This window comes from Bemisia tabaci, chromosome 10, assembly GCF_918797505.1.
Source record: "Bemisia tabaci chromosome 10, PGI_BMITA_v3".
Classification (NCBI taxonomy): Eukaryota; Metazoa; Arthropoda; class Insecta; order Hemiptera; family Aleyrodidae; genus Bemisia; species Bemisia tabaci.
The window spans coordinates 10948140-10961519 of record NC_092802.1 but is presented as its reverse complement, the minus strand read 5'-3'; the positions used below and the strand labels follow the sequence as shown (position 1 = coordinate 10961519).

At 37.4% G+C, this 13380-nt stretch overlaps 1 protein-coding gene across 2 annotated transcripts in view; it reads left to right on the top strand.

Annotated features, from left to right (window-relative positions):
* toy (paired box 6 protein twin of eyeless) overlaps positions 1-6144 on the top strand; it is a 112650-nt gene extending 106506 nt beyond the window's left edge. For both annotated transcript variants that reach the window (XM_072305079.1, XM_072305078.1), the window contains exon 10: positions 2847-6144. In XM_072305079.1, the coding sequence (XP_072161180.1) occupies positions 2847-2950 (104 nt within the window). In that variant the 3' untranslated portion in view covers positions 2951-6144. The remainder of the gene's footprint in view (positions 1-2846) is intronic.
* Positions 6145-13380: the final 7236 nt, after the last annotated feature.

Here is a 13380-nt window from a genome sequence, read left to right as displayed (position 1 = left end):
TAGAATCAAATAAGTTTTGCTCTTGGAGCCATCGTTTTTTAAAAAAGTGACTTTAGTTATTTTAAAACTTCAGCATGTTTTCTGAAGTCCTCATACTCTTGGAAAGTCGATTTTAATAGTGGTCAATCTTCGTTTTCAACAGAAATTTTTTTTTGGCCTCTTTTATCGCTGGAAGTTGAATTTTTTGTCCGTACCGTAGACCAACTAAACAGGCTTGTTTTCCTATCAATACGTGCGATAATAATACCGTTTTAAGTTTTTTTGCACTCATAGAGCTATATTCTTGTAGAAGAATAAAACAAAATATCCTTCAAAGTTTTTACTTTCAAAATTTAGCCCCCAAATTGCTCTAAAGTCCGATTTCTAGAATTTTGCGCCATCATTTTTCTCCTAAAAAAGCCAGGAAATGTAATTAAACGCTTAATTTTAATTAATTTCTTTAGAACTAACTTAGAAGATGTGGTAGACAACTTTTTTTAAAGCATTTCTACAGATTTGCTCTTTTTAAAGTTACGAATTGTACAATTTTTTACTGGTCTACGGTACAGGACAATAACGTTACGGTACACAAACGGGCTACGGTAAGGACGAAGAGGCATTCGTAAATATTACTGTATGCAAGGGCCGAATTATAAAGAACTGAAATTCATTGGGAATAAACTGCTAAGTTATAGCATAGCTTATAAGTGCCACTTTTATAAATAATTACAGGCAATAAAGGTAAACAGAGTAAGTAAATCAGTTTTTCAAAAATAATGAATTGCTTTTATTTTAAAGTAAACGCATTAAATAATTAGGGACAAATCTTAGAAGCTGAGTTCTTAAAACAAGCTTGACAACGTTAGAACGTTTTAGGTGCACTTTTACAAAATAAGAAAACAAAAAGGTAAATTTATCGAAAATGTGGTCACAAATCACCTTAAATAAATATTTAAAGGACAATATAAAAAAAATTAGTTAGATATTAACGAATAAATATTAAACGAATAAATTGCTATGAACTTCAGACGAAAAAGAGGACTCTAAGTTCTAAAAGACAAAATAAAAAAAATAAAAAGATGGCCATTCTTATGCAATCATCGAAAAAAAAGCCTCCTTCTTCTAAGTCGCGTCTTACTAAAAAAAATACGTCTCTCTTTTTTTTTTAAATTCCAAATTTTGGTGATAGATAAAATAAAGTAAAGTGGGATGATCTATCAAACAGCGCACCGATTTTTGGATGACTTTCGCATTTTGTCCGTACTTACCGTGGACCCGGCCGCATCGCGCGTCAGCTACGGGCTACGATACCGGACGGCTACGGGCTACGGTACGGACGGCTACGGTGCGGACAAATCGTGTGATTATTGGCAATGGTGCTCGGGCATATTCACGCATGCGGTTGAAATTCTGGATTTGAGGTTAAGATATCAGAGCGTATCAAAAAATACCAAAATTCGAGAGTTTGAAGTGATTTATGCATTAAAAAGGTAGGTATACGGTAAGGACATCCTAGATGGTCGTTAAACCTAGAAACTCATAAAAAACGGTCAAAATTTACTGTTTCACTGCGGTTTTTTTTCCTCTGCTCGACATCAGCGTGTGATAGTCACGATAACGCAAAAAAAGTAAACAAAGTTCATAAGTGCTGCACTCTAACGGACGAAATGATGCTGAAAAAAGGGGGCTACGGTACAGGACGCGAATTCCGCAGACAAGGCTGCTTGACGCAAAGACGGTCAATATTTTCACTTATTTGGATGAATATAACTGAAAATAATAAGTTAGGTACAAGTTGAGTGTGAATTTACAGCAGAAGTGGAAGTATTTAGATGCAAGATGATGGTTATGTAGCGTTAAAGTTGCGCACTTGAGTCACAGACAGGCTACGGTACAGGACATTTCAGCTGTTTAGGGCCAAAATTCTGATATTAAATGGCAAAAACTGCCTAAAACGATGTTGGGATCTGATTAAGCGTAAAATTTTGAACAAATTTAAAAAAAAAAAAGGTCAGATTTTTCCATTTTGAAGGGCTAAAAAGTCGACAGACATGGTAGAGCAAAACTTATTTGATTCTACTCTCACCCTGTAGAAAAAAAGTCACGATTCTTACATTTTACGAAACATGGAAAGGAATCTTTATTTTTCAATATCTTTCACAAATTTCTGGAATTTATTGGATTACAAATTTATTTATTTGGATTTACAAATATCTGGAAATATTTCACATAACATTTACTGAGAGTTAAGACAACGCGGCTAACAGATGTCACAAACGGGAATAAAGATTACACAAATCGGACGTTTTTTGTAATCTTTGATCAACCCATTCCCGAATTCCTGCCTCCGTTCTCTCACTCATTCCATTTGTGCCTTGTCGTACCCCCCATTCCCTAGTCCATTCCAGTTTATAATCTTTGCGATTGGTGAAAATGTAAGCTTTTTTCCCGTTTGTGATTCTGTGAAGGCCTAAAATACGGGAACCAATCAGAAATGGATTCGCATTGTCTTTACTCTCTTAGTATGAAGGGACTTTAACTTGGGGCAGCGTCGCGGGGGAACTGTGGACACCTCGGTTTGGGCAGGGTGGCATGAAACTCAAGAAGGAAATGAAGGATTGGAAATTTCAATGAAATATTTCGTGAAATTTCACGAGGCTGTGAAATACCTTATATTTTTCAGGGGCTAGAATGCACCGAAAAAAAAGTGAAGTTAATTAAACATTCTGGATGTAAAAAAGGTGTGCGAGAACTTATAAAATGCTGAATTTCGCAACGTCCTTACTCTCAGTATAAAAGGACTCTATCGGTGACTTTTCCCTGATATAATTTTTCTCTCAACGGCCTTATTTTTGGATTTGTTTCAGGTGTGATTTCGGCCGGAGTGTCGGTACCGGTGCAGATCCCGAGCCAAAGCGACCACCACGCCAGTTTGGCCTCCAACTACAGCCACTGGTCGCGGCTCCAGTGATCGCAGCTTTTTGGGTTTCCTGCCTCCTTCGCCCAGCACAGCAAATTCGCCCCCACCCCCGCCCACCTCCCTATCACCGCATCCGCCTCCTCCACCCCCTCGCCGCAGCCCTCCAAGGAAACCCAAAACTTCGGTTCGCAAGGTGTACAATAAAATTCGTAAATATGTAAGTCGTTTTGATCTCAAGCCTAATTAGCACTTTCAGACCCCCCCTCCTCAAGACGTAATTTGAGAATACAGCGTTGGTAGCTCGAAAAATTATTAGTTAACGCTACGAACGTCGATATTCCACCGTTTTTAAACATATAGACTGCTACTGTGTTAAAACGGCACTATTAATGTCATGTTTGACAGAGATGCGCTTAAAAATCGAGACTTAATTCTGCAAGAAAGGAATACCATTTAGACTATATTTTTCAGTTCATGTCATTCGTTTTTTGCCTCATTTTAGAAACGACGTATGTGCCATCAATTTTCCCGTAAAGATAGGTGCTTTCACAGGAAGGTGGCAGTCCATGTGGACTTTATTTTCCGATAAGAAAGTATGATTACTGTCTCATCTACAGAGGCACCCATCTCTATAGGGAAACTTATGGCACATAAGTTGTTTCCGACAAGAGGCAGAACAAGTAATTCCTCATTGCAAAATGAAGTCCATTTGGTGCATCAATTTAAGTAACTATCTGCAGAGGAGGACAAATGACACATACGATATTTTAATATTTACATTTAAATTGATGAAAAAAAAAAAATTCCAAATTTTGATGTGCCAAAATGTAAACGTGTCAGCTATAACTAGTCACTTCTCAGATTAAGTCATCGCCCCCCCCCCCCCCTATCTTTACTTATTGAACTTGTGAATGGAAGTATCCCATGTTTTGCTTGAAGCCTGCTCAATACTTTTAGTCAGCATTCTGTCTTGCCGATCTCTTGGGTAACTAAATTAGTTTTCGGTATAAGGAGGATCATAAGTATCAGTTTATCAGTATCACTAGTATCAGTTATACTATGGCGGATAATCATTTTTGGACGGTGATAATGGAATGGAAAGACAACAGCTATTTTACTGTAGCGCACCTGTCTAGAAAAAATTTAATAAAATTAATTAGTTGTTTCTGAACTTGTGTTTAAAATGGTGCTTTCGTTCAGTTTCAAACGGAATCGTCAATAATGAGGATTCATAAAATGTTAAATTTTTCAGCTTATTCAAGTAATGTTTGCGAAATGCTTAATTCCTGACAGTTTTTAATTTAAGACACTTTTCTGCAAAGTAGAAATAAAATTAATCATTGATCCAGATTAATCTGCTGTATTGAAACTGTATTGAAATCATATGAGATCATTACCAGCCATATTCTTTCGCTGAATGCATTTTATGCGAGTCATGAATTTTTAATGTCATTGTTAAGCTTGATTTAAAGTAGCGACTTAGAAAAAAGTCTTGATCCTTATGTTCGCCAAGCATTTTTGAAATAATATATTTTTGCCAATTTTAATAGCGCACCTTCTTTTTTTTAGAATTTTTTCGGTATCAGGGTAATGTACAAATCAGACAGAAAATAGAGCTTTCAGACCCATTAACAGCCATAGGCTCAACTTTTGCTCACCATTCGGGCTTCAACTAAAATCCGAGGGTGCAATAAATTTTTCTAATGTTCTCCGCATTTACGATTCAGCCCTAGTTGCTTTCAACGTTCACTAGGCTAAATTTTTTGAATAAAGACCGCACAAGCGTTATGCAATGCAGAATTAATGTCCAAAAAAATTTAACAAATAGCTCAAGTATAGTGACATTATGAAAACCTTCCGGAAAACAATGATACAACTTATAAAAATATTTAAGTAGTATATCTAGTAACTTGGATTTTTCTGGTGCTCATACCACCATTCGCAAAGGATCCCTGTCTTTCTGAATCATCGCACCCAACTCTTAAACCATAAGAGTTTCTTTAAGCAAAAAACTTGTGATGTACTGTATAGATTTTTGCATTGTAAGATTGTAAATATTGTATTGTAGTTATAACAAATACGGTAATATAATTGTGTTACAAACTTCCCTTTACTAAGATTTCTCCTTTCCGTTGCATCGAGGTTAAAATGAACTTGAAGCCATTTAAACTATGATATATTGCTAGAAAATTTCAGTGAAATCATTGTAACCCTCAAAGGCACCCCCTTCAATTTGCAAAATGTACTGTAATTTTCCTTAATGTGTGATAACAAAAACGATCTTGAACTTGACGTGTTCAAGTTACGAGGTCGCCAGAGGTAATCGTTTACGATTAAGATAATTTGACAATGCTCGACGAAATAATTTCAAAAACATTTTTTTTCAAAGATCAGAAGAGTTGCCACTAGGGACGAAAAATTTCAATTTGAGCTTAGTCAAGAGTTTTGAAAAATTTTGCTCAATAAGTACTTATTCCCTCTAAATGTGTGTAACAAAGTAATGTGGTCCTACAAGTAAAGAAATAATTTTATTGGTGAAAATCCACGCTCTACCCTTGGACGGAAACATATTTTTAAACTATAAGTACCTACTTTAAATGACCCGGTTAAGTGAATTATAACGTTACAGGATTTACAGCGGCGCGGCGTGCTTGGCGATATTTAGATTGCTTTGCTGTTTAAACCTATGGTAAAGGATTGATAAACAGGTTTTCCGCAACGAACACCTTAATAATCGATTCTTTACCAACAACAGCTTCAAATGGGGAAAGGTTGATGATCGATCATTCACGCCTCGCCACTGAGGATATAAATCCATTAAGTGCTCCCTGTGAATTATGTTCTTTCAGCTAATTCCTAAGTTTCATCCTGCAAACGGATATTAATTATCCCGGTAGTACCACCATTGCATGGGCAATAAAAGGCAATTTTAGTCCTCAACTCTTACTCTAATAGTTTTTCTCCCCCTTGAATATGCATTTAATTGAGGAACTGAGTAATATCAGTTCACAAAATTTGTTCTAATTTCGAATCCGACGGATGGTAAATCTGTGACGTATACCAGTGTTTAATTTGCAATCTCATCTTATGTATATTATTGTAGGTTTCTGATGTAAAATTTTGTCTAGTATATACATTGACGCATAATGTGAAAAAAGTCTTGTTTAGGATAAACAAATTCAATATTATTAAGCATGTTATATTATTTTGTAACTATGGATGAAATAAAGTGTTTTTTTCTTTCATACGAGCTATTCCATTGAGTCATTCCCACCCTCCTCTCTGCCGTGCTAAGGGAAAATGCCGTATGAACATTCGAAAGTTGCCGCAAATTTCCCTTGATAAAAAATATGTATTTGACGACGGTCATGAATAAGTTCCCTTGAAATTTTCAGATATTTTAGATTAAATTGCGTACAAAATCGTCTGAAAATGATAGGAAAAAATATTCACAATTTCCCCGGTAAATACGGGTTTTTTCTCAGGAAACTTGGCAACTTCTGAAGGCTCGTACGGCGTTCTTCCTTAGCACGGCAGCTCAGCTGTGCTCGGTATTTTGGGTAACTCCATCAGATCGAGACGTAAAATTCTTCGATGTTTAATCGAAAAAAGTAAAAAATGTGAGTGAAGATTCTGAAGACTTCACTCGGAAAACATGGCAAAACGATTAAATCCCTAGGAGGCAGTTCATAAAATGTGTTTGTCTAAATTTCAACCCCCTTGTGACGTCTTTTTGACGTAAGTCATCGTCCTTAACACGTTTGAACAAAATGACGTAACGCTCTCTCTGACTCCCCTTACCTCTACAGCGTTACGTATTTTATAAAAGGCTACTAGAAAGAATTAAAATTGAACCCTTGTGAAACAGCAGCTCCCTCAACATACATTTAGAGAAGAATCGCCCTTAAATGAATAAATACAGAAATTACCTTAGAAAAATAATTACTTTTATTCGCTTATAAAAGTGAAGGAATAACACAATAAGACAAATAATTACAAGGGGAAAACAATACTTTGGAAAAGTGGGTAACAATTTTTTCACCTCTTTCATTGCGAATGTTTACGATTATAGGACGAAACAATTTGTGAAATTTGTAATTCACAGCTACAAATATGCGCACAAGTGGAGGAACAGCAAATTGATCGTGGTTTTGATCGTAAATCCAGTCTGAAACAAGAAAGGAGTCTTCGTGCGCTTTTATTCGCCACAAATTTTATTGCACATTGCTCACACCCATACTCACCATTTTACGAGACACCCACTGAATTTGATTTAGAATAGGTATCAAGAGCAATAATTCACAGTGCCTCATGTTTTGGAGCGAGAATAGCGTTTCAAAGACTTTCAACATTTTTACAACAAACATAACAAACAACTATCGTATTGAAAAAAAAAATTGGACAGTTTAAAAGTATTTTTTGTTTTGTTTTCCTTATAATCCTAGCTTACATAATATTTTACAAATGATCCACTGCTTTTCCTTGTGAATAAAAAAAAAGATTATAATTAAATGCACGTCAACAGTCCCACGCAAGGAATTATTATATTTAAACAATCAAAACTTAAAAACAAAGTCGTGATGCTTACACCCAGAGGCGGATCCAGCAATTTGGCAACACCGGATTCCCTCCGTTTAAACCTACGGGCCCCTTCATGAATCGATACATTTCCGTGGGTTTAAATGGAGAAAAACAATGTTGCCAATTTGCTGGATCCGCCAATGCTTACACCCAGGAAGAGCAAAACTAATGTTAAGGCACGACATTTTTCGCGACTTTAATGAGGTCAAAATAAGCAGTTTCAAAAATAATCAGGTATTTCTTAGAATATAAATATAGCACTTCGGTTAATGGAGTATGATTCCTTCATCTTCCCATTTAGTGAAACTAGCAGAAGCCCAAGGATTCAAAAAACCAATGATAGTTATAGAAAGCTGAGTTTGAATCAATCATATTGATGTATGAGTTCTGAACGATACGGGATGAATGAAATTCTTGAGTAATTTCACTGGGGCTAGTCACGAATGTTACTTCACCTCTTATTAATACTCAGTCAGCAAAAACAAGCGGGGTTCTGAAAATTCAAACCTCTTCTAATTTATAATTACAAAATATTCCAACTTCATCAGATGAATGAAACATCGAAATGAAAGTATATAACTGGAAAAATGCTAGAACAATGTATTTTAGAGAGAAGAGAAAACGATACAATTATTAGAAGAAAAAAAATTCACTTCTCAACGTTTGGAAGTAAAGTGAGGTAGACACTAAAAGAGCATTTCTTACAGAAGAGGGAATGATTTAAAACGAGAGCATTTTAAATACAGTCAAACGGCCTCTTTTTTTTGAGTAAAAATCTAAAGTAAAAATATAGGCGCTAAGGCACTAATTCGCTTATTCATTACGCTGTATATAACACAAATAAAATCCCGCGGGCGTTTGTCATGGAACATGATTTTAAAACGGCCACAGATTAATAGAAAGTGCAAAAAAGATAATGAACAGTACGATTAAAATTGCAGTAGATTTTTACTGTTCTTGTACTGCTGAGATGGTAGTGAGCCTGGACGATATATAATTAAGAAAAGGAAATATCGATTATCGCAAGTGGAATCGAAATTCTGATCCATCTACGATACCGCTGATCTGCACTGATGGAGATTTGTCACCGATAAAACTCTGCGTACTGCCCAGCGGATAGTTTCTGTTACAGGGCACTTTCATGTCAATACACTCGTGTTGTGCTCTGAAGCGAGACGGTCGCGCTTCATCTCACGCCGGATCAGTATTTTTCAACAAAATTTCGGAAAGAAAATCACCAGCATGTGATTCTGCTGGAATCGAGAAAAGTGCTCGCGTCGCGGTGTTCTGGCGGCCGGGTCCCGAGTGATATTAGTGCCAGAGTCATCATAAACAATAAACAATCGTATGGCAGACCGGCCTGTAGTGTGTAAACACGGTGTCAAGTGTAGCTACGTCAACAACGTTTTTCTCGGGTGCGAAAAATGTCTAAAGCGGGGATTGCTCACCGGCCTAACCTACCTACCTCGAACTAAACTAGACACGTTGCCAAATAGCCAAATGGAAAATCCGTTCGGGAAAAGTTCTCTTCTCCCGAGGTCTCCGCCCCGCCCCCCTCAGTCTGCAAGGGCGGATGATAACCTCTCTCTTACTGCTACGGAGTCAAGCTTGACAGCGATGGCGTCGGTAGAAGATAAAGAAACAATTATTGATGAAATTCTAAACACCAACATTGTTCCTGTTCTTCAGGCCCCTACCATTGATGCATCAGTTAAAAGTTTTATGACCAAGGCGCAAAACATGGTCAAAACGCTGTCCAGTGACAAAAATGAACTGGTGAATAGAATCAATTCCCTTGAAGCAGAAAATGCGAAAAAAATACAGAAACTACAGGAACAAATTAATGCGATTAGCTCTGCAAATGCAAGCTCTCGATCTAGAGATGCCCATCTACAATCTGGGAAAGAGTTAGTTAAAAATAACTCTCGTAAGCCCTCAGGGCAATCTAAATTAACACAGTTCGCCACTGGGAAACCAGTTACACCAAAACCAGGTGCATCTACAACACCTGTTTCTAACCAATTTGCCACTCTGGAAAATGACGTGGAATCGAATCACGATGCTGATGACTCTGAATCTTCTGATACATGGGTCGACTACAACTCGGATCCCGAATTTAACTCCAAACGGAAAGCTATCCAATCTCAAAGAAGGAAGCGTAAGAGAGCGAGTACTTCAGCTTCAAGTGTCCATACCGATGATCAACAAACCAAACCGGGTGAGAGCGCTCCAGTTAAAGTAAATATACCTAATCCTAGTGTATCAAATGCATCTAGTGTTAAGAAAATTTTACCCACTCCTCCCATTAAAGTTATAGGTGTAGACAATTATGTTAATCTTGTAGAAATAATTACAAAAAAATCAGTTAAAAAGGAAGATGTCAGAACTAAAATTATTAATAATGAAGTCTGGCAACTAAATCCGAAAGACGACGCTACGGCGAAAATAATTTTAGAATCCCTCAGAGAAACACATGAGACTAATAATAAAGTGCAGTACTACACTCACTGCAATAAAAATCTGCGTGATATTAAAGTTATTGTAAGAGGGCTTCACCCTTCAATCGAAGAGCAAGATATTCTTGACGACTTAAAAAATAAAGGTTTTAAACCTAAAAAAGCGACTTGCCTTATGAAACGGGTCCCACTATCGGACGCGGAACTTAAAGCTTTGAAAAAATCAGTATCACCTGTGGATTCAGCTCCACAGACCCCTGATCCTAAGTCAGTGCCTGAGCAAAATTCAGTCTCGGCTATGGAAACAAACTCCACCGTCAATGAGACAACCTCAGGCGAAACCTACCCCTCAGAAACAATTGTAGATAAAGATAATGTGCCTCTTTTTATTGCTGACTCTGCTTATGTAAGTAAAACTAAACTGATAAAAATACCAGTCCATCAGGTCGACTTCGACTATACTGATGATATAGAAAAAATCTATAAGATTGTTGGAATCTGTTCTATGGTTGTAAAAGTAGAACCCATTAAAGTTAGTACTACTAAGATAATACAGTGTCGAAAATGTCAGAATTTCGGACATTCCCAAGCATATTGTGGTAAGCAAGCACGTTGTGTAAAGTGCGCAGCTAAACATTTATCCACAGAATGCCCTTGGGCGAAGCGCATTATCAACCCTAAGTGTGCAAATTGTGGGGTAACAGGTCACCCAGCTAGCTATAGAGGCTGCCCCTTCGCGAAAGCGATGCAAAAAGACAGAGAAAAATCTATTAAAATGAGAAAGGGAAAGATCGATGGGTCTAATTTTCCTAACTTCCCAGATAAACCAAATAAAAAGAAAAAAGGGGGAAAAAATCCTCCTAGTGCTATTAAACAAGGAGTTAGCTTCGCCGACGCAGTATCCGGCCCGAAACCCTCTAATCAACAGGAAGAGCTCATAAGTCAACTCTTAATGACCATTGAATCATTAAGGAAGCAACTAGAGGAGATGAGTAAGAGACAGGAAAAATACGAACAGGCTCTTATGAGCCGAGTGTTGAGTTCTCGATAAAATGAACAACAAAAATGAAAGCATTCTTAATCTTATCGCATGGAATGCGAATGGATTAAAAACCTGCTAAACTCTTAGAATTTAGTGAAAAAATGGCAAAATTACGCGTAGATATAGCATTGTTCTCTGAAACCCATTTTGCTAGGGAATCGAGAGGATACTTGAAAGGATATAGATTTTATAATTCACGACATCCTTCTAATAACGCTAGGGGGGGAGCCTCTATTGCTATCAGGGAAAACATTAAACACTCTGTTCTCGAAATTGTAGAAGAAGAACGTTTCCAAGCGGTGATTATTCAAATTGAGTCATCGCTAGGGCCATTTAATGTCAGCGCGTTATACGCTCCACCACGTCATCGATGCTCAGTTGACGACTATTCTGGTCTACTTGATAAATTGGGTCCTCGCTTTCTTATCGGGGGGGACTTCAACTGTAAAAACGTCAGATGGGGTTCGAGATTAACTAACCCGAAAGGTGATAATCTTGAAACTGCAGTCAATCTTATCGGAGGTGATTTTATCTCTCCGGGTAAACCCACCTTCTATCCAGGTAATCCATTGAAAGAGCCAGACGTAATTGATTTTTTCATCTTCAATAATCTCAATCTCAATAACAAAACTTCTTGCAATGTGTTAGAGGGAAAAAAAGATCATGTGCCGGTTTTCTTATCTATATTTGCTACTCCAGTATTAGTTAAACGCCCACCCTGTCTAATTTCTACTCAAACAGACTGGAAAAAATTTCGAGAATTATTAACTTCCCGTATTAATAACTCAACTTCAATAAACGACTGCTCCACACTTGATAAGGAGGCAGAGTCATTAATTTCGAGCATCCAAGAGGCTGCAAAAGCAAGCACGCCGGTTGCTAGAACTTTTAATAATTTTCATCATAAATGCACTCTTCCAAAGGAAATACTCAGCCTTATTGACCGTAAAAACAAAGCGGGAAGGAGGAGAAGGATTACTCACCATGAATCTGATAAAAATCTCTACAATAGACTAAACAAGGCAGTGGAGAAACGTATTAATGAATTTCGTAATGAAAAATTTGAAAAATTTGTAGCTAATCTCAGCCCAAGCGAAGCTAATGATTACACCCTTTGGAAAGCGACAAAATCCCTAAAACGTCCTTTCCTAGCTAGCTTCCCAATTAGAAAACCGGACGGTGAATGGGCAAATAATAGCCAGGAAAAAGCCCATACTATTGCCGATCACCTTGAAAAAGTATTTCAACCTAACCCCTGCGAATCTCCAGAGAAGGAATGCGAACTAGAGGAAGAAGTTGGTAATATTAATTTCTCCCTGCAGAAAAATCAACAAAATTACATATGACGAAATTTTCAAGGAAATTAAATATAAAACAAAAATCAAGAAAAGTCCAGGTTTTGATCTTATCTCAGCAATTATCCTCAAGCAACTTCCTCCTGCGGCAATCAAAAAAATTAGAAGCACTCTTTAATGCAGCATTGTCATTGAAATACATCCCTAGTCAATGGAAATTGGCTGAGGTGATTGTTATTTTAAAATCCGGAAAACCTCCTTCAGCCCCTAGTTCGTACCGCCCTATCTCCTTACTTCCCCTGATATGCAAACTTTTCGAGAAGTTATATATTAAACGTTTACTGACAATTGTAAATAAGAAAAAGTTACTTCCTAATGAGCAGTTTGGTTTCAGGGCTAAACATAGCACAATAGAACAATTACACCGGATCTCTTCTTATATTGAAAAGGCGCTAGAGGAGAAAAACAGTTTTGTAATGTAGTTTTCTTGGATGTCGCCCAGGCATTTGACAAAGTCTGGCATTCTAAAGTGGCATTTAAACTTTCTAAATTCTTGCCTGGGAACCACGTGCAATTAATAATGTCCTACTTAGCAGATAGATCTTTTAGGGTTCGATTTGAAGACTCTTACTCTGAATTTAGGAAAATAAGAGCAGGGGTACCTCAAGGTTCAGTACTCTCCCCCCTAATCTTTAGTCTCTTTACAGCTGACGTACCAAAACCTAAAAAAGGGAAAATTGGGATCTTTGCGGACGACACGGCCGTTGCGTCCTCCGCGCCCACATATGAGGAGACAGTCACTAACATCCAAGAGTGCCTGGACGACATCCAGGATTGGACTGAGCGCGATCGCACGGCGCTTAACGCCACCAAATCAGTTAACGTGGTCTTTACCTTAAGACCATATGTTTTATGTCCCTGTGATCCTAAATAAAATTGCTATTCCCCATGCGCAAAAAGGCTCCTTACCTCGGCCTTACCATGGACTGTAAGTTAAAATGGAAGGAGCATATTCTAAATAAGAAAAAGCAAATTGACTTAAAGCACAGACAGATGCTATGGCTTCTCGGAAAGCGATCTAAATTAAAGCTAAAAAATAAAGTTTTA